Source organism: Acomys minous, assembly GCF_964271855.1.
Source record: "Acomys minous genome assembly, chromosome: 7".
In the NCBI taxonomy this organism is placed as follows: domain Eukaryota; kingdom Metazoa; phylum Chordata; class Mammalia; order Rodentia; family Muridae; genus Acomys; species Acomys minous.
The window spans coordinates 65,132,768-65,154,473 of record NC_140488.1 but is presented as its reverse complement, the minus strand read 5'-3'; the positions used below and the strand labels follow the sequence as shown (position 1 = coordinate 65,154,473).

At 34.1% G+C, this 21,706-nt stretch overlaps 2 protein-coding genes across 4 annotated transcripts in view; one reads left to right on the top strand and one right to left on the bottom strand.

Moving 5' to 3' along the window:
* POF1B (POF1B actin binding protein) overlaps positions 1–21,706 on the bottom strand; it is a gene marked incomplete at its 3' end in the record, with an annotated part of 73,574 nt that overhangs the window by 30,090 nt on the left and 21,778 nt on the right. For 2 of the 3 annotated variants that reach the window (XM_084788791.1, XM_084788792.1), the window contains exons 4-6: positions 20,077–20,157; positions 10,584–10,685; positions 6,368–6,541 (exon numbers count right to left, since the gene is read on the bottom strand). In XM_084788791.1, the coding sequence (XP_084644917.1) occupies positions 6,368–6,541; positions 10,584–10,685; positions 20,077–20,157 (357 nt within the window). The remainder of the gene's footprint in view (positions 1–6,367; positions 6,542–10,583; positions 10,686–20,076; positions 20,158–21,706) is intronic. The other variant, XM_084788793.1, reaches the window with a different exon arrangement.
* The window catches only part of ZNF711 (zinc finger protein 711), an 86,391-nt gene that overhangs the window by 58,851 nt on the left and 5,834 nt on the right, over positions 1–21,706 (top strand). The window contains exon 12 of the mRNA XM_084788786.1: positions 18,532–18,604. Within this exon, the coding sequence (XP_084644912.1) occupies positions 18,532–18,604 (73 nt within the window). The remainder of the gene's footprint in view (positions 1–18,531; positions 18,605–21,706) is intronic.

Here is a 21,706-nt window from a genome sequence, read left to right as displayed (position 1 = left end):
GCCAGCAAATTTTTATGCATCAGATGTGTGTATTTTTAGGAGGAGAGGATTTGCAAGGAAAAAACCAACATTGAGATATTTTAATTTTCATTCTACTCAGTTCTAAGTGCTCTAGTGAATAAAAACTTGAAACTTGAGTAATATTGAGTTTTTTCTTTCTTTTATTGAAAATAGGTATTTTATACAATATATTTTAATCATGGTTATCCTTTACCCAATTCCTCTGAGATTTCTTCTAACTTCTCTCTCATTGCAATCCACACACTTTCTGTCTCTCCTTAGAAAACAAGCATGCATTTTTAGAGGGAATAGAGTGAAAGTGGAAGGGAGGGAGGAATGGAAGGATACAAGTGATGTGATAACAATTGAGTTGTAATCTGAATAAATTAATTGAACAAAAATTTTAAAAGAATAATAATGAAATAAAACAAATAAAATTTAAAAAATAGCAAACTGGACTAGGACAAAACAAACAGAAGAGAAAGAGCCAAATTAAAAACATAAGATATACATGTATATACAGAGAAAGATTGTTTGGACACATAGAAATCACCTCAAAACATAAAAACAGATGCGTATAATCTGTAATGACATGCAATGTAGAGGAGGAGGAGGAAGAGGAGGAAGAGGAAGAAGAAGAAGAAAAAAAGAAGAAGAAGAAGAAGAAGAAGAAGAAGAAGAAGAAGAAGAAGAAGAAACAACCTACTGTAAGACAAAAGAATCTACAAAGAAGCCATTGAGTCTATTTTGTGTTGGCTATCTACTACTGGGTATGGGGCCTGGCCTTAAGAGTGGTTTGTATCACCTTTGAGACTCCCTTAGAGTGCCTATCAATTAGAGATAGCTTCTGGGTTAGCTATGGGTGCTTGTGCCCATTTCTTCTCCCAACATTGGAATCCCATTTGACATAGACCTTTGTAGGCCCTCTGAATGCTGCCACATTCTCTGTGAGATTATGTGTGTGTTGATACTGCTGTGTTTATAGGGCCTTATTTCCTTAGTGTACTCCATCCCTTCTGGAATAACATTAAATTTTTGAATATAATTGTTTACATGAAACAGTAAAATAAATAACTAAATAAATCAGAGTTTTCAATTATCACGAAATTTTTTAATTTTATAATGTGTATGTGTGTGTGTGTGTGTGTGTGTGTGTGTGTGTGTGTGTGTGCGCACGCGCACACACACGTGTGTTCATGGGGGGAATCTGCATGTGCCTTTGGAGGCCAGAAGACATTGTCAAATCTTTTGAGCTGGAATTATAGGCAGTAGTGACATACCTAATATGGATGATGGGAATCAATCTCATGTCCTCTACAAGAACACTACATGTTCTTAACAGTTGAGCCATCTCTCCAAGCCCCTAAAATTTCTTTCCTATCTGCATACTGTGGGTAAATAAAATGTGAATTATTGTAATAATGCTGACTATAAAAGAATTCCTACTAATTTGATGAAAGTCCACTTGATTTATTAGTGCATATTAAACGAGTTAGACTAAGAAAAAATATTCAATCCAATGGCCTTTATGGCCTTTATGCATTTTTGTCTCATACTTCACTTTTTATTTTAATTGACTATGTAGTCAATCAGACATGGAAAAGGCAGCTCAGGGTTAAATGAAAAAAATTATAGACCTAAGAAGCATTTAAACTCTTTGATAAAAAATTACCATGACTACTGTCCTCAGATATACATTATTGGCTTCATTTCTTTGCTATTAATCTTTCTAATGCTGTTGCCTACCTTGTCAATCATTCAAAGACTCACTGCGTAGAGAGCAATAGCTTAGGTCATACTCTATATTGTCTTAATATTGAACAAAGGATGAAGAGATATGTAGTTTAGATTTGACTGATACTTCATTTTCAACATCTCTGCTGAATACCCTAAAAGTCTGGCATATGAGACAAATGGAAGGACCAGAAAGCAAGTAAGAATGGGCACTCATAACTACATCTATAATACAAAATTTAGATTATAAAACATTGACCAACAAAAAATAAATTCTGGATGCAAATCACAGTATATGTTCATATAGTTTTATAAAGAAATATATATTCATGAGCCATAGTCTTTTTTTGGAATCCCTCCTACTCGTGTGACTTCTCTGCTTTTACTTAACTTTAAAAGGAGTGTAGATTCATATTTTTTAAAAGTCAGAATGAGTAGCCTAGACAGATGACTCGGGTGTCTCAAGTTCAAAATCATCAAGGCTAAGAAATCAGAGCCACGGAGATGGTTCAGTGGATAGAGGCACCTGCCTACAAGCCCAATGGCCTGAGTTTGATCCCCAGGACCCACGTGTTAGAAGGCAAGAACAGGCTCTAACAAATTGTCCTCTGACTTCCATATATGGCCTTGTGGTATGTAGCTTCCCTCTATGTATAAGGTCTGGATGAATATTCCACAATGTTAGTTATCTTGGCTGTATACCTTATGGAGTTGCTCCCCTAAAGAAGTAAAAGTTGTCTGTTAAACAGTAAAAAGCCTTTTATATGAAATCATGAAGTGGATGAATTAACATGTAATGTTAATATCATACAACATATTTATATCATGGAAATTAGAAGTTGTATACATAGATCTATATAGATAATATTCTTTTTAATTTTTATTTTTTACTTTTACATATACATTTATATTACTATACATATATACAATAAACTACATACAGCAAGAAGGACCATGGAACAATTAAGAATTATGTAAATGTTACATTCATAGTGTTTTGTCACTCAGATATTTAATTTTATTCCTTCTCAAGTCTCTGATGGGATTAAAGACCAGATAGTTTAGTTTTACACTTAAGCTTACTTGTGCAGGAGTTAAGATGTGTTTATATTTTGATAGATTTTTTTAGGTTGATAGAGATAAGATATGACACATATTGATTTACTGAGTCAGAGTTGTCGACTCAGCAAGATAGGAAAGATGTTTTCTCTAAGGTTGCCATATACAAATAAATAGTATTCTATATAAAACCTTTAAATGCTTATACTCTTTGCTTTACCAATAGTGGAATTAATTGTTCTGTATCTACAAACATATCTCAAGATTCTCTATCTCTATGAAAACTAAAACTTAAAACTTGCCAGTTAATAAAGCTAATTGAATTCTTACACAATTATCTTAAACCGTTTTCACACTTTTTTCAATAACATATTATAGATAATTATTTGTCTTCCTTATGAACCGCATTTGTATATGTAGGTTCAGGTGCATATGCATATTGGAGTGGTCACATGTGCACAGAGGCCAGAAGCTAATATTAACATGTTTCTCAATTATTTTCCACCTCATTTTTTTGAGACAGAACCTCTCAATGAATTCAGAGCTCACACCTAGTCAGAAAGCCCTACAACTCTTCCTATCTTCCCCTCCCCAGGGCTGGGATTCCAAACACAAGCTTTCAGGAGACTCTTCTGATATATCAGACCTACAAGGGACAAGTGAATACTAAGACCCTCCTTTGTGTATATTGTACATCTCCTGGTTATCCTCATAAAGATTCAATCAAATGGAAAAGCTATATAAAAATGTACTTCGTATTTTCACAAAGGTACATTGAAATTGCAAACTATAGTGTAAATAATGAAGCTGAAAGACATATGTTAGGTACCTAAAGATGATGATTATTTTTATTTTTTTAATTCTTATTTTAATATTTTATTAATTTATTCATTACATCTAAATTGTTATCCCATCCCTTTTATCCTCACATTCCTCTCTCCCTTACATTTTCCTGTTACTCCCCTCCCTTATGACTGTGACTGAGGGAGACCTCTTCCCCCTGTATATCCTCATAGGGTATCAAGTCTCTTCTTGGTATTTTTAAGTAGATAATAATATCAGCTGGTCATATGTATTATCAGTTAAACTGGGTGGATGCATATCAATGCACCTTATAGCTAATATTTTGAATCCTATAATAGTGCTTCCATCTTTGAAAATTGTCTTTTATACTAGTCCTTCCATCCTTAATCTAATTTAGGCTTTATTATTTTCAAAAAATTTCCTCCATGACATTTTTCTTTGTCTTCCTATTTTATGGAGATATTTCTCAAGTGTATTTCTTTTAGTTTTTTTGTCAATTCTGTGAGGTAGATATAACTATCAAAATTTAATTAAGGAGAATGTTGCAGGGATATGTTATATTATTAAAATGAATAATTTAAAATGCAAAGTGCTAGGGATAAAACTAGCTCTTACTCTGAAGCTAATCTAGTCTATATCACCAATATATCTCATGTCAGAATATTTGTACCTTTTGTATGAAATTTTGATCTAAAATATGCTAGCTGTATATGTCTCTAAAGTAACTTAACTTCTTCAAATGTTAGTTTCCTTTTATGAACAAAAAGTCAGTAATAGCTTTCTAATCTGATCATTATGAGAATAAAGTTAAGCACTATGTTAGTCTACTTGCCATAGATAACCCTCTAAAGTAGTATTCTTATTGGTACTTTCCTATTTAAAACCTTTACTGTCTAGTATATAGCCCAAAGTTGTTTTCATATTAACATTTTTAGTACCTCATGAGCTAGCCTTAAATGAACCATGTTGACAAGTACTTCCTATCGCATACCTTCCATTCTATTAAAAAAAAACTATTCTATTTCTTTTCTGTACTGTGTGTGCATCTGTATCTGAACATATGTGATATGTATGCTGGCTTGTGTATGTAAATGAGGCCTATATGTACCACTTCATGCATTTAGACATCAGAGGACAACCTCAGGTGCCATGCCTTACTTTCCACCCCATTTCAGAAAAGATCATTTAAGTATTTGCCACTGCATACACCAGTCCACCTCGCCTGAGTGCTTCCAAGGAGTCTCCTACATGCCTCTCATCTTGCCATAGAAGCACTGGGATTACAGATGCACACACTGTTGCCTGCTTCACAGTTCTGGGGATCTGAACTGAGGTACTCACGCTTGCATGGCAAACCCATTCAGCTATCTTCCTACCCCATGACTAACTAACCTTGAAACACAAAATGTACTTCTCCAAACCTGTAACTTTATTCTTGTGATTTTTTTTTCTTTCCTGGCCATTGTCCCATGATATCAAATATGGAAATACTGCTCAATTTTCAAAGTCTAGGTCAATTCCCACCTCACCACATCCTTGATCTCCCAGTTGAAATAAATTTCTTCTTTCTTTTGCTCTCAAAACACATTGTTCCTTCTTAAGTAAGACGACAACATTTTGCTTTGCATTAAATTTTAGGTCCCTTCATTTTATTAAAGGAAATTAAGGCAAAGTAAAATTAAAGGTTAAATTGAACCACACAGAGGTATGACTATTTGGCCAATTATGACCTATAAAATAGCAATTTCAAGTGATTTAATCCAATAACATGACTATTTTTTGTCATTACCAATCCATGTACATAAAAAATTTCACAAACTATTCTAGAGGTTAATGTCTTCATGCAGTAAGTCAGAGAAAAGATCATTTTAGCATTTTTTTAATATTGGAAAAACATGAATTGTAAATTATTTCTAGTTTTTTATCAATATGACCAAAGTGTGTATTTCTAAGTATCATTATTGAAAAATAATTCTATGTATACTTAATACAAAATAACCCAAATTCCTGTAGAAGATACTTTGTTTATTTTTTTCTAATTCTTTTATCATTTAAGAGGTATCTATGAGAACGGTCAATTTGAAATTGTAAGTACAAATGACGTCTGATTCTCCATTATTTCGGTCATTATTGTTAGTTTTTACCAGATCGAAGAAAAATCATTTTTTCCTATTATCACTTGTGCAGCAGATGTTTACAAGACTTCAGCATCTTCACAACATAAATTAGTCACTCAAGATTGTATCCAAGGAGGTTTCTCCTTAGCAACTAAGTTTTGGTTTCTATTTTGTTATAATACACAATAAATTGAAAGCATAGTCTGACTTGAATTAGTATAGTATAGTCTCAAAGAATATATATACAGCAACTAATTACCAGCTTGTGAAATGCTACCATTAGCAATCGTCTCAGCTAACAACATTTGTAATTCATTGCTCATTTGAATATTATATCACATGAAAATGTGTAATGCTGAACAACAGTTTAGCTCATTTCTAAGGATCAGTTATCAGTTACAATTAAATAGTCATGATTCAAGTTATAACTTTATACATTTAATTAATGAACCTGAATGATTTTGTCTTTTGAGAGGAGTCTGTTACTTTAAAATATGTTACTTAAAATACTTAAAAAAAAAAAACACAAATACCACTGGTATAATTCCTCAATGTTTGGATGAAAATTTAATGTGAGTGTTAAGATACTCACATGCACAAGACATGCTCAGAAACTTATTTAATTTGATAAGTATTCAGATGATTAATCTTACCTGTTCATGTATCTGGCTTGGCCCACCATGGCAGAGTTCATGCCCAATATTTGAATCATTTTCTGTTATACATTGGATTTGATGACTTGACTGGGATTGTTGACAATGTGGAGAGTGGATGATCTGGGGTTGTTGGATGACATGATGATGGCATTGAATTTGAGGACAACATTCCTAAAACATATAATATATATATATATATATATATATATATATATATATATATATATATACATGTCAAAAATAGCCACCTATAATCATAGTGACTACAAATCAAAAAAAGACTGGAAACAAAATTGAGAGCCACAACAAGTCTTTCACAAAATAATTAGATGTAGAATTTGTAATTTTAACTAGTGATATATTATTTTTAATTTATACATTAAGAAAATTTTATTGAATTTTGCTTTTATTTAATCAGTAGTTCTGATCATCAAAATACTTACCCAAAGTAGCCATAAAATTGCATGTTCTAATTAAATTAATAATTTAGTTGTACTTAATTCTAAACTTATTATGAAAATTTTAAGCTTCCTTTTATGATTCTATAGGCACCTAATTAGATAATAGTCCTAAAATGCTAAAAGTCTAAAAAGAATTTAAAATTAGGAAAAAGTACAACACAGCAATTTTTAATATCAGGAAATCTGTCTGCATCCCTGTTGGGGAGGCAATGATCTCATGCTTATGAAACTTGAGAAAGAGCTTTTTAAAAAATTTTGAAAACCACTGATTAGTGCTTTTGATCCAGAAAATGTAAGCCCTTTCTCTAATTCTACCATGCTTATTCAAATATTGCTTCCGTTGAGTTGCTAAATTTTGTAGTACAATGAAGTGAGGGATAAATATATTATTATTATTATTATTATTATTATTATTATTATTATTATTATTATTATTATTATTATTATTATTATAACATTGTTGCCATCATAAGCTTCAGTTTTATTATCATTTATCTCGCTAACTTTGAACAGAGAAATAGTACTCTCTCAATGATGACAAAAGTCAGATGATATACTTCTAATAGCAAAACTAAGTTTGACAAAATTGTGCCTAGAATTCATGATTTGTTCTTCAGGATCTCTGAGGGTGTAAGTGTCATTTATATTGACTGCACGAAAATTTGGAATTTTCTTTTAAACCCAATCTATTTCACCTGCTAGTTTATGTCATGACTTTTATTTTCTGAGAAATACAGTGAACAACTAACATTTATGTATATCCATTGTGAGGCCTTCAGATATACTTGAACACTTCTTTAGTATGTTGTTATTATTCTGCTTTGAAAAGAGACAGCTAAAAACCTGATTTCAAAGGAAAAACACTCAGGTTTTAGTCATAATGTTACATTCACTCACACATAGTCAAGTTTGAAAGTATAAATTCAATATAAATGTTCTTTTTAACTGTAAAAAGTTGTAATTCAACGGTTTATACTCTTAGATGCAACAATTTTCAAACAATGTCAGATGAAAACAATACCAAAGCATAGAATAATGAATAGAATAGTTTATCCCTCTGGTTTAACATGTAAAATAATCTACACACATATATTACAAATATATAAATCTCTTTTTATGTAAATAGAGTGATAAACTTCCAAGAGTGGCTATTTGGAAAAAAAAACTTGAGACATGAAGGCCCAGATAGAGAAGCCAAATACCATTAATATTATTTGTATTGCTTTAAATATTTTTTATACTCTGAAACTTCTTACTCTGTATGAGTTGATTTTTATGTGTATAAATATTTTGAAATAAAGAAAATACATGAAGAAACAAATGTTATTAATAGGAACTGCCTTGGTAGACATATAAAGGTCATAGAATCAGTTCTTGCCATTTCTTCTCTAGACTCTGTTTAAATGTGACTCATTTTACAAGTACGATAGCACTGAGATATTTATATTTTAGAAAACTAACCATATGCTTTAATCAGCTTTGGTAAAATTTGACAGATAGATATATTATCTGTTCTTTTATATTATAAAATGTCACCATGTAGTGCTGGAAATTTAAAAAGAGTTGTATTTACTATTTTCAGTCTTGGTGATAAGGTCATCCAGAGCATCATCCACACAATCCCTGAGTTATAGCTCCAGTTCTTACAGTTCACTACTGAAGTCATTATTTTAAAGTAAAATATTCATATGCTGATCATATTTTGAAGTATATCATAGTATAAATTTTAACATACAGAATAACCAACAGTTATGATTTCTCATATGTTATTTCTTTCGATATAATAAAAATATAAACAAGAATAAATTAATAAAGGAGGAAAAAAAAGGTGTGACGTCAAAAAAAATATATAAATTATTTTGAAGAGATAAGTAACTTGGAACTGGCATTACTTTACTAACTTTTTACTACAGAGGCTTCTATTTCTTGGACAAGTGCCAACAAATAGCTTTATTTGGACCTTGGCTTTACCCAGCATGCTGTGGTATAGCCCCTATCACAGAGGAAACAACAAAACAAAAAATTATGCTGGCACAAGTAATTGTACTTTGGACGACTGACATGGCAGTTTTAAAACTCCCAAACCATTGAAATCATTCATTTAAAAAAAAAGATGAGCACAGTCAAATAGTGATATCAAAAGTAAGCAAAAGCAGTCTTCTTACATTATGACGGGCAGATCTAGGCCCAGGGGTCCTGCTCAAACTATGGCACCAGCCAAGGAATATATGTGCAGTAAACTTTGAACTCCTACCCAGATCTAGCCAATGGACAGCACATTCTCCACAGTTGAGTGGAGAGTGGGGACTGACTTTCACACGAACTCTGGTGCCCCATATTTGACCATGTCCCCTGGATGGGGAGACCTGGTGGCACTCAGAGGAAGGACAGCAGGCTACCAAGAAGAGACTTGATACAGGGGGAGGAGGTCCCCCTCAGTCACAGTCATAGGGGAGGGGAGTAAGGGGAAAATGGGAGGGAGGGAAGAATGGGAGGATACAAGGGATGGGATAGCTATTGAGATGTAAAATAAATGAGTTAATTTTAAAAAGTGTAAAAGAAAAAGCAGTCTTCTTTAAAAAATCTCCTTCTTGTTTGAGCTGCCTGGGTGGTAAGACAATATATTATATAGTCAACATTGTATTCTAGAGGCTATAAAGAAGAAAAAGTACTCTCTTTAAAATAGGAACTTGAAAGCAGTGTAAATGATGTACTCCACATTCCTCTTACTAATTAATTTGTAAAACTTATCATTTTAGATAGCCAAGTTTAATATTATATATAAATGTAAATTAATAGCTTTAGAAATTATTACTCAGATTATCAGAAACATGTAGTGATTTTTTTTTCTGCTTGACATCATAATGTTGGGCTGTTCTGTAACACTTGTGTTTAATCCACCAAAACTTGAGACACTATTCAGTTTAACAAGAAAACCAAAAGGGAGACATCTTGATGTTATCATTCTGAAAATTTATGTCATTTCTTTTTTACTGGGCATCAAATAAGGAAGATTTGATATATAGCATGCTGTTTCCTCCAAGTCTACTAACAACTGCCAATAAGTGCTTATAAAAATAGACTATTTTCTCATGCCAAGAAATTTTAAAACAAAATCCAATACATTTTAAGAGTGTTTCATTTATATATGAGAAAAATGATTCTTTTATCCAAATCCATTTTATAATATTTAACTGCCTATTATGTACTGAAGTGTTCACCATACTCGAAATTTAGGGTGGTGATATAAGTTCCAGAGATATAGCATTTTCTTTTCAATATGGTCTTTTCAAATAGAGTCAATTTAGAGTGAGGTTACTAGGATGAGCTCCAACCCAATATGAGCAATGTCTTTATAAAAATGAGAAAATTTTACACAAAGACATCCATGCAGAGGGATGCCAATGTGAAGATGTACATATAGAGCACCATTTAATAATCGAGGGTAGGAATGCTATTATTATGCCATCAAAAGAATGCCTAAGGGTGCCACAAGTGGACTAATAACGAAAGGGTTCTTTTCCTGACAGTTCCAGAAGGATAATGTCTTGTCTCATGCAGTACTTTAATCCGAAAACTTGGGAAGCAGAGGCAGAGGCAGGTGGATTCTGTGAATTCAAGGCCAGCCTAGTCTACAAAGTGAGTCCAGGACAGCCAAGGCTACACAGAGAAACTCTGTCTCAAAAAACCAAAAAATAATCATAATTCAAAATTTTATATCTGTACAAGTTTTAAAACAAAAGATTACTTACGTGATCTGTATTTAGCTTCTCCACTTTTCTTATTGTTTTTTCATAAATTACATTGTTTCCTGGGAAGAAGTGACCTCCTCTTAGGAAAGGGGACAATGGTTCCTAAATAGAGATAAAATAGTATATTTTGATTTGAAAGGTGTTATTTTCATAGGAACTCCAACAAAGAACTCGTATCTAATAGCTCTGTGGTAGTATCAGATATTAGGAAGATGATGGAATGATTCTTCAATAAGTTTATTCCAGGAGAAAGAAATAATTTTAAAAACAGTCCATTATCAATGAGAAAAATTTGAATTCTTCCTATTTTTACTAGTTCTCTAGGGAGAGATTTGAAGGAAGTAGGAAAGCTAACACTTGATTTTCTGGGTGAGAAATGGGTGAGAAGTACAAAGCAGACTGGGTTTGAGCTGCTGTGACTCCATTGTCTCTAAGGCAGAACACAACAAAAGCTTCTTCTAAGGTAGTCTGGCATGAACACTCAAACTGGGATTATGGACAGGTTTCTTTCTATGCAAAGAAATTAATAGAGAAATTTAGAATAAATATAATTCAATCCTACTAAAGTATAAAGTGGGCAGAATTGCATTAAAGTATTTTTCTAGGACTTAATTTGCATGTCATTGAAGTGTATAGTTCCTATTAGTGATGATGATCAAGGCTAAGATTCTCAGTCCAACATATGTTTTGAGTACTGAGAACAGAGCAGAAGGTTTAAGAGCCACTGTCTCTCCATGTAATCAACTAAATTACTGTAGCATTAGCCAAGTGCTTAGAAGATGTCAGTCAATGAAGAAAAAAAAAGCCTGTGATGTGTCCTAGATTGAAAGACTAATAAAAAAAAATCAGACAAAGGTCCAAAATAAATGTAATAAACATCACGTTCTTTTTTTCCCCACTTTTTTTTTCTTCTTGAAGAAGAGTCTCACTATAGCACTTCCTGGCTGCTATGGAACTCATCATGCAGATCTTGCTGGCTTCAAATTCAGATGTCTGCCTACCTCTGCCTCCAAGTGTCAGGAGAGTAAAGGTGAATGTTCTCATGCCCAGTATGTCCCTTCTGATTTTAATTTCAGCCACTAGGTTTTGTTAATTGATTTGTCACAACACAAAAATTGGGTTCATTTATTTTTAATGTACTTCTAGTAGATGAAATTACTATTATACAGCAAATATTGTTGATTGAAAAGTATTGTAATTACTCTGAGTTCTTAAAGTAACTTGCCTAAAAGACTGATTCTTAACAAGAAAAGAAATTATGTAGCTCAAGTCTGCAGATCCAAATTTCTCAATGAACAGATTAGAAGTTCTGGTTAATAATATCACAACGGCTCAAAATGTGAGGGAAGACAAACAAGAACAAAAATAAAACTGCCAAATTTCACCCCCAAAATCCTCCCCAAATTAGAACTAGGAAAGTCTTATGAAGTTTGAGAATCAAGACAGAAAAAACAACCATACAAATCAGAGGGATAAATTTTCAGCAACTTAGTAAGAAACTGAACACGAAAATGCTTGAGCCATCAATGGGTGGTACAAATTCATTGACTCTAACTTGTAATAATCAGTGGAAGCAGGAGGAGTGGAAAAAGAAGGTATGGTGGCATAAAACAAAAGTTGCAGTTCTTTCTCCATCTATATGCAGTGGATTTTTAGGTAAGTAAGGCATTAGCCATCTCTGAAGTTCCTTGTGTTTATCACAAGGATAGTAAAAACAGGGTATCCTGCATCAAGTGAAATAATCTTAAGGTTCCATCAATCTTTACTTTTTGTGTACATTTATTTTTAATATATTAAGATGTTCTTGGCAAATCTTGTTATAATATTTCTAGGATATCAATTTAAATTATACAACATAGACTGTTTTGAAGGCAAAGAAATTATTGACCCTGAATTTTCCATAATAGATAATCAGATTATTGAGTGAGAATGGATGGTAGTAACACTTGGTGATTTAGAATTTTCTAAAAAATAAAAACAAATTTATGAATATGAAATTTTTCTTCTCTGTGAAATGTAGTTAATTTTACATCTTTGTCTATTAGTGTTTTTTAAGAAGAAAGATGGCTAATATATGTGAACTACTGATTCTTTTTAGAGTGTGTTTTGGTTTTCCTATTGAAATGACAATAAAAACACATCCAAATTTAGATTATCACTTTACCAAATTTATAAAAAGGTAAAAATAAAATATTCATATGAATAATTACTGTATAAAAATAAATCAGCATGTTAAGAGTTCTTAGCAGTTGAGAAGCTCAACAGTTTCACTGCTTTGGTATCTTCTTTTCTTCAGTCTACACATTTGATTTGGTGCCAAATCCACCCTAAAAATTAGCAGGTGTTTTCAAAACCGTTGATGTTATAACTTTAATTGTTACTTTCAAAATCTCTGGCAGTAGTTCTCACATTTAACAAAGTATATAATTCCCGACACCTATTGCAATGTTCCCAGGCCACAAAGCTATAATAGAGAAACAGTTTTTGAAACTAAAATAAAACTTTGTTCATTACAAGTTCAAGTTAATTCAGTTTCAAGTGTCACCTTCAAGCTTTGTGATCATACTTGGACTAATCAAATGCTATAACTGTGTTTCTAAAGCCTTTATTTCTCATAACCCCTGTCCTCACTCTCCCTCACCCCCTTCCTTACAGAGAAAATCAAGATGGCATAGTTAATGTGCTCTCACCACATATTTCCAGTACTATTAAAAACTACTCTTGTTTCTTCCAGCTCATCTCTGTGTGTACCTGGAATTTTACCCCTCTTTTCTCTTTCAGAATTGTATCTCACTTGTCTCTTTTCTCTATTGTATCACTATCCTTCACCATTACTGATTCATTCTATCTATAAACCTTCCAGAGTCTCCAAGATTAAGCTTTCTCCTCTAGTGATATGTTCTCTCTTGGCTTTGACCAATATCCATTTCAGAAAGGCACTACCTGCACTTATTTCCTCCACTTCCCTTTGAGAAGTTCACTCATTAACTTCTTGCAACTGGATTTTGTTCCCAAAAGCATATTAAAACTGTTGTTTTAAATTCCACCATCACTTTCTTAACTATCAAAGCTCATTCTAATATCTATTTGTGGCTTTATGTTAATTTGATATGGTTAGTCAATACTTTCTTCTACTTGCTTTAGTTATTCTGTTTTGACAACATTCTCCTAGAGGATCTTTTCTTACAGTGGGTCCTTCTTTTGGTTCCCTTGAAACAGATCCCTCTCCATTACCTCACAGCAATCCCACTCACCTTGGTGATAAAATTTAGGTGCCAATCCTCTTACTAATGTCACAAATGTGACCTTTAGCAGTGTCATTTTAAATATGCACTAGGTACCCTCTCTATTATGTACTTCAGATACCAGTGGCTCAAGCAGACCTCACATTATTCCCCTTTAATAAACCAACTTCTCCCCCAATTGCCTTAAACTTTTCTATTAGGTCATCATAACCCATGTGTCCACTTATCAAGCTTTTAGGCCCACACTTAACTTTTTTCTGTCATCCTCCCTACCCAGTAAGTTATTAAATCTTGTTAAAACTATGCCAAGATTCTGAGTCAGAAAAGAGGAGAACTTGTGAAGACCTGAACAAAACACACATATTTGAATTTTAATATCCTCATGAATATAATGATTCTAAGATCATATTAATTGTACTAATACATTACATGTCAAAACAAATCTTTTCTTCATTTTCCACACACAAAAAAATGTGTTACCTCTAATCAAACTGCAGTGTGGTGTTTAATTGCTCCCTATGTCCATATGTTTTAATACTTGTTCCCCAGTTAGTGGCACCATTTCAGAAGGATTAGGAGATGTGGCCTTGTTGGAGGAGGACGTGTATCACTGGGGATAGAGTTTGAGATTCAAAAACCCATACCATTTCAAGTTAGTTCACTCTCTCTCTCTCTCTCTCTCTCTCTCTCTGTGTGTGTGTGTGTGTGTGTGTGTGTGTGTCTAGCACTTATGGATGAGTTTTAAGTTCTCAGCTACTGCTCCAGTGCCATAGCTGCTTGTTTGTTGCCAAGCTTCCCACCATCATGGCTATGAACACACCCTCTCAAACCATGAACCACCAAATTAAACTCTTTCTTTTAGCATTGCCTTGTTAATAGTGTATTATCACAACAATAGAAAATCAACTAAAACAGGAGTTGGTACCAGGGAGTGAGCTGTTGCCATGACATGCGTAACCACAGTGTTTTGTTTATTTATTTATTTGTTTATTTATTTATTTATTGTCTTTCTTGTTTTTGGAGGAAAGTGAAAAACTTTGAGACTTTGGATTAGAAAGTGGTTGAATGATGTAAGTGGGGCTTAATGATCCATCTTTGTAGGATATTGAAAAACAATAGGGCTCAGAGCAATGTGGACTATGGAGGCCCAGATCAACTGGTTTCAGAGGTAAACAGTATTAACAACTAGGCTAAGAACCATTCTTAAGAGTTTTTATCAAAGAATGTGGCCACATTTTGCTGTTGTGCTAAGAATCTGCCTGAGATTTGACTCAACTGAAGAGATTCAGAATAGTTTTGTTGGCAGAGGATATTTCAATACAGCCTAAGTATTGATTGTGCTGTATGTTTATGAGTGATCTATCTCTCTTCTGCAGATCTACAGTGAGAAAGAGAAAGCAGGGCAAAAAGAGAGGAAAAAAGCACTAGGAAATGTAATGGTGGAGCCTTAGTTTGTGAGATAAGGAGAAATGTAATAAAGGTAATGTTAACCTCAAGGCAAGGCCCCACCTAGTTATACCCTGTCAGCCATGCTCTAGCATCATGCCTGCTTGCTTATTGCCATGCTCTCCACCATGATGCTTATGTACTCACCCAATGATATTGTAAGCAAGCCTCAAATTAGATGCTTTCTTTTTTATGTTGCTTAGGCCATGGTATTTTGTCACAGAAAGAGAAAACTACGAAAATTTGCATTTATCCACTGGTAACTATCACCTACCCTACCATGTAATTTACAATGTATCTTCATGCCTATTTGTGGATATGCCTTACTTCCTACCCTAAAAGAAAATGTAAGCACCTTTGGTTTAAGAAAAATGCCTTATTTCCTTATGCCTATTTGAAGGCTGTAGAGCAGCAGTTCTCAGCCTGTGGGTCACTCAAGACCAACAGAAAACACATATTTCTGAGGGTATTAGGAACTGAGACACCACCCTTCTATCCATCTACAGGTGGGTCTGCCCACATGCAGATACACCCACATACACCAGTAACTGAAACTGAATTGAAAATAGCATTAGGAAGGTTGAGAACCACTGCTGTACAGTATCTTCTCCATACCTGTAGCATGACAATGAGAAACTTAATGAAACTGATAAATATCAGTTGGATTTCATCTACTAATGAAATGAATGCATTTTCTTCATTTTTGCATAAAAATAAATCAGCATACATAAATCCTATGACTATAAAAACAAATCAAGAATAAAGAAAATCAGAAGCAATCACAAAAAAGAACTGAATAGAGACAGAAGGAACTATAATTAGAGAAGTGGATTGATATCAGTTTAATCCCAAGAAGAAGAAATAAAGCTTACAAAAGCTAGGAAGTGAAAGAGAATAAGGTTACTATTTAAGAGCCTCAACCTACTGTAAACATTGCAATTAAACTACATTTTCTCCTGGAGAGAATTAAAAGTGCAAAATATATAAGAAACACACTTAAAAAGAAAACACGGATATACAGAGTTAAAGCTATTTTGCAAAACCAGTTAGGTTATTTTTATATACAAAGCATGTGGTTTGAAACTTGTTTTATTGCTCAATTAAGGACAGAGTTCAATTTTTTTAAATGACTATTTTTCTTCCCTTTTCTGTTTGGTCTTCTTGAGAAAATGTTTGTAGTTCAACAAAGCCTGAGATAATGAGTTTTTAGAGGAGTTAACCTGGTGTTATTAATAGGTCCTTACTTATACATATACTTTTAACATTGTTGCCTTTATAAACAATATAGTATAAAAGTAAATATGTAGCTACAGAATTTATCTGGTAATCATTAAAGGTCCATTATGAGTTGTCATTAATTTGCATTTTTTTCTTCTGCATTATTCAAATCCATTTCCAACTTTGTTACTTTGTAACTTAGTGTTCTTGCATCACTTAAGAACTTTAGTTTTCCCAAGAATAATGAAAATATGTTTTCAAGTATGGTATATACTCGCCTATAAGCAGATATTAGCTAAATAATATAGAAAACTACACTATAATAGATAGACTTAAAGAAACTAAATAACAAGAAGGACTCTAGGGAGGATGCTTAATTCTCATTCGGAAGGACAAATAGAATAGACACTGGAAGTGTTTGCGAAGAAAGAACAGGACAGAATCTACCACAGAGGTTCTCTGAAAGACTCTACCCAGCAGAAGATCCAAGCAGATGCTGAGACACACAGCTAAACATAGGGGTGGAGCACAGGGAGTCTTATGGAAGAGATGAGCGAATAGAAGGAACTAGAGGGGTCAGGAACTCCACAAGGAGGCCAATGGAGAATGGAGCCGAGCCAATAAATCCAAGCAGAGGAGGCGGGTGCTGCAGAGAATGATGCACCAAGAACCTAGACCCTCTGCTCAGATGTAGTAGATAGGCAGCACAGCCTTCTTGTGGGTCCCATAATATGGGAAATAGGAGCTATCTCTGAAGTGGACTTTGGCTTCCACACATTGATCACTTCCGCCTGGCAAGGCAGCCTTGCCAGGCCACAGAGGAAGAGGATACAGACAGTCCAGATGATACTTGATAAGCTGAGGTCAGATGTTAGGGGAGGAGGGCTCCCCTTAGGGGAGGGAAGGAGAGGGTATGAGGGAGGGAGGGTGGCACCAGGAGGCGATGAGAGAGGGGGGCTATAATTGGGATGTAGAGTGAACAAATTGAAAAAAAACAAAAACAAAAAAAACAAAACAAACAAACAACAATAACAACAAAAACGTGAGTTCCAGGCTAAAGAGATGGCTCAGTTGATGAAGTGTTTGTTGTGTAAGCATAAAACTAGAGTTTGGATGCTCAGCATTCATTAAAAATTGGACCCTAGTATCATACCTGTAATCTTAGGCGTAGGGAAATAAAGTCACTAGATCCCTGGAGCTTACTGAGCAGGCAGGCTAGTCTTACCCATGAGATCCAGTTTCAGTAAGAGACTTTGTCTCTAAAAGAATGGGGAACACCAAGCCACCCACAAAATCTTCAACCCAAAATTTACCCTGCTTACAAGAAGTGCAGGGATAAAGATAGAGCAGAGACTGAGGTAATGTCCAACCAATGCCTGGTGTAACCTGAGATTCACCCCATGGAAAGAGCCAACCCCTGACACCAATAAAGATACTCTGCTATGCTTGAAGACAGGAGCCTAGCAGAGTTGTCCTCTGAGAGGCTCCACCCAACAGCACTTCAGAACAAATGCTTAATCCCACAGGAAAACATTGCGCAAAGCATAGGAAGTCTTGTGGAAAAGCTGGGGGTGGGTAGGAGAAATGGACTTGGAGGAGACAGGAATTCCACAAGAAGACCAGCAAAGGCAACTAACTAGGGCCTAGAAGGGGTTATGGGAGACTGAAGCACCAACCAAGGACCATGCATATACTGGACCTAGGCCCCCTACACAGATGTAGCTGATGGGCAGCTCAGGCTTCATATGTGTACCCTAGTAAGGGAAAAGAAGGCTGTCTATGACATGGACTCAGGTGTCTACTTTTTTGATCACTTGCCCCTAGAGGGGCTGCCTTGCCGGGCCACAGGGAAAGAAGACATGTTCAGTCCTGATTCGACTTGATGAGCTAGGGAGGGTGAGTAAAGAGGGGATTCCCTTTTCTGAGGAATAGGGAAGAGGGAGAGGGAAAGGGATGGAGTATGGGACAGGGAGGATAGGAGGGAGAGGGTTAAGAGAGGGATTTAAAGTAAATAAATTTTTAAAAAACCTTTTTGATAGGCTTACAAGAAGAAGAGAAAGAGGAAGAAGAAAAAGAAGGAGGAGGAGAAGAAGAAGAAAAAGAAAGAGAAAGGTAATGATTGAAGAAGGCATCTGATATTAACTTCTGACCTCCACATGTACTTGCATACATGGATACAAATAAACACACACACACACACACACACACACCACATTACCAGATACAAGATTATATACCTATGTAAGTATAAGGACAGCAACTAAGTGAGTAAAAAATCAGATTAGATGTATATAAGTACAAAACGTACCAGAAATTCTGCCTTTATAAGGAGCCAATAGTATAGGCTGTATCAGATAGTATATATTCAACTCTCATCACATACATTGAGAAGGGGAGCTGTAGAGGGACAAAGGTAAGGAAACATACTTTCCCCCTGAGGCTGTCCTCACTGCCCCTTGTCCAGCCACCTTGCCTGTTTTCAGGCTTGCTGTTTAAATATTTGATTATGCAAAAGAAGGAGAAGGCAACTGCTTTAGCTATAACCACATCCTCTTTGAATGTTTACATAAGTTTATGAAAACTCAAGCAAATATCCAAAGCAATCATCCCCCTACTCAGATCATCTGTGTACAGAAATCCACACAGATATGCATGCACATCTAGTAGCTTCCTTAGATAAGGAGACATGAGAACATGATTTTAATAATTAGATTTAAAAAATAAGAGGTAGACTAGAGAGTAGTAGAACCTGCACACTGTCTAGATTAGTAACAAACATGAGACTCTGCATTAACCCTTTTCTTTCTACAGCTCGAATAAATACTCAACCTTTCAGGAGAGAGAGAGACTGTTTCTTGTTATAATGGAGAAATAGAGAGTAAAGGAAAGAATGTCATATCTCTGTCCATACACAGTGTTTCCTACTGTGAGATTGATGTTTTAAAACAACAAAAAATTTCTCTTGCCACTCTAGATATATGATACAGAAGTGTGTGTGTACATTAAGAAAGGTTTATTATTTTAGAAAAATATTTTCTTAATTTTCTTCTCAAATTAGACAGCACATAAATAATTTTGTAAGACAAGGTTATTTATCTTAGTAAAAATATAATAATGTAATTTTTTAAAGCTTGCTTCTAGGTACATGCATGCATCTATTTTATGTATCACAGGCTACAAGCACATGAACATATTTTTGAACTTTTAACTTTGACTTTTCTTTTTCCAAATATACATCTGAAAGGCAAATTTAAATAAACTAAATCTTCCGATTCCTGATGGTTGGTAGATTTTAATGGGAAGCCTGTGAAGACCTTTGTCCCATTTTGCTCTGGTTCAAAGTGTACAAAAGTCCCTTGTAGTGCAAGGGTGGGGCTACAGAAATGAAAATATTATAACATACAAGCTACTTGGAACTTTTGCTTTGCTATATCAGAATATATGGATGCACAGCTACCTGAAATTAAAAATAGTTTTATATTAATAGTTAGAGGTGAACTTTCTAACTGGAAGACAGGCCAGTAATCTACTTTTAAGAATCTAGTAACTGACTTACTTATCCACTGGAAAAAGAGACACCTTACCTGCTCAGGGTTTTGTACTACGTATCTCCTAATGGTGGTTTGTGGATATGTAGTAACTTTTACTGTTGGAGAATGGAGTTCCTATGAAGAAAAATTAAATCCATGTAAATACATAATATTATCATTATTTGGTAACTTAGAGCCATCAATAATAAGGAACAATTTTCATAGTAAACATTATATAGTCACTTTCATGAACAATGACATACAACTTTATAATTTATTTAACTTTAGTGTTGAAAGTACTTTTGAAAAGCAGCATTTGTTCAGTGATGTCGTAAGTAATTACACTATATTAATTTTTATTTTATCATATTTTCACATTTTATTATGGTTTTATTTATTTTTATTATATATTATTTTCTACTAGAGTTTGGCAAGGAAAAGGTTCTATAAGAACTAACAGTTTATTTGTTTTTAAGTTCTACCCTACTTCTAAAGATTGATTAATTCATGAGACCCAAGGACTCAATAAATATTTTACAAAAATAATGGAGGTATTTTTCTTTCATAAAATATTAAAAATTAACATTTCCAAGATTCCAGTTCCTAACTCATTTTTCTATTTTCATACTGGAGGCATACTGGATTAGAGGAAAATTGCTTAAATGGTGCAAAAACAAATTAAATGAAGTACACTATTTTCCCTCTTATTGTGCTTCTCTTCTCACTTTTAAACCATGTTGCTCCTATTTGTTTGTCTAAGTTTCCTGGCGTCTTCTGCAGCCTTCTGGACTGTCTAAGACACAAGCAGAAATGCTACTGTTCATGTAAATTGAATAGAATAATAGCATTATAATTCTGTTTTATTTTAAAGTGTGTTTAAAGGAAGACCTCAGAATTGCTCTAAAAATTCTCACTTTCTGCCCTCCTTCCTACTCAGTCTTGGGTAAGAGAATTTGAAAAACTGAAAATCTAGCAAGGTGCCTTGAATCTACATAATTTGGTTTAAAGTGGTTTTCTCCACAAAGGTATTTATTTTTTAAGGAATTCATATTGAATTTCCCTTTCCTTCATTTTATTAATCCCCTTCCTCAAAGTGATTAGTGATTGGCATGTTTAGATAAAAAGTTAAGCTTAAATAAAATTCATATTAAGTAAGTTGTATATAAAAACTACACATAAAGCTTATGATGCCAATTTCTTTTCTCCTAGAGATATGGGATCTAAGTGTGAATCAAATGACTATAGCTTCCAGACTCTTTGGGGATTTTTGTTTTGTTTTCTGTTGTCCTCATCTACCCACCCATCTGCCCATCTGGCTGCTAAGAGTATTTCCAAGGATATATGAACAGTCTCAATACATCACAAGGATATGATGGCAAACCCTCTGGCCTTGTGCATACCCCTAAAGTAATCAATAAAAGTAACTTATACAGTATATGCAAATATGCACATAAAAAGTAAGTGGGGGCAGATCAGCAGAATGGCACAATGTACTTGTGTCTAAAAATCAGGAAAGGTATCTCCTCACCCTCCTCTTAGTCTCTTTATTACTTGCTGGCTTCATGGAACTCTTTCATGTATTCATCATCTAAATCTCTTTATGTTTGTGTCTATTTTTAGACACTGGACCTTCTTGTACATAGTTCAATTTACTTTCCAGATAATCCACACCAGAACTTTTACT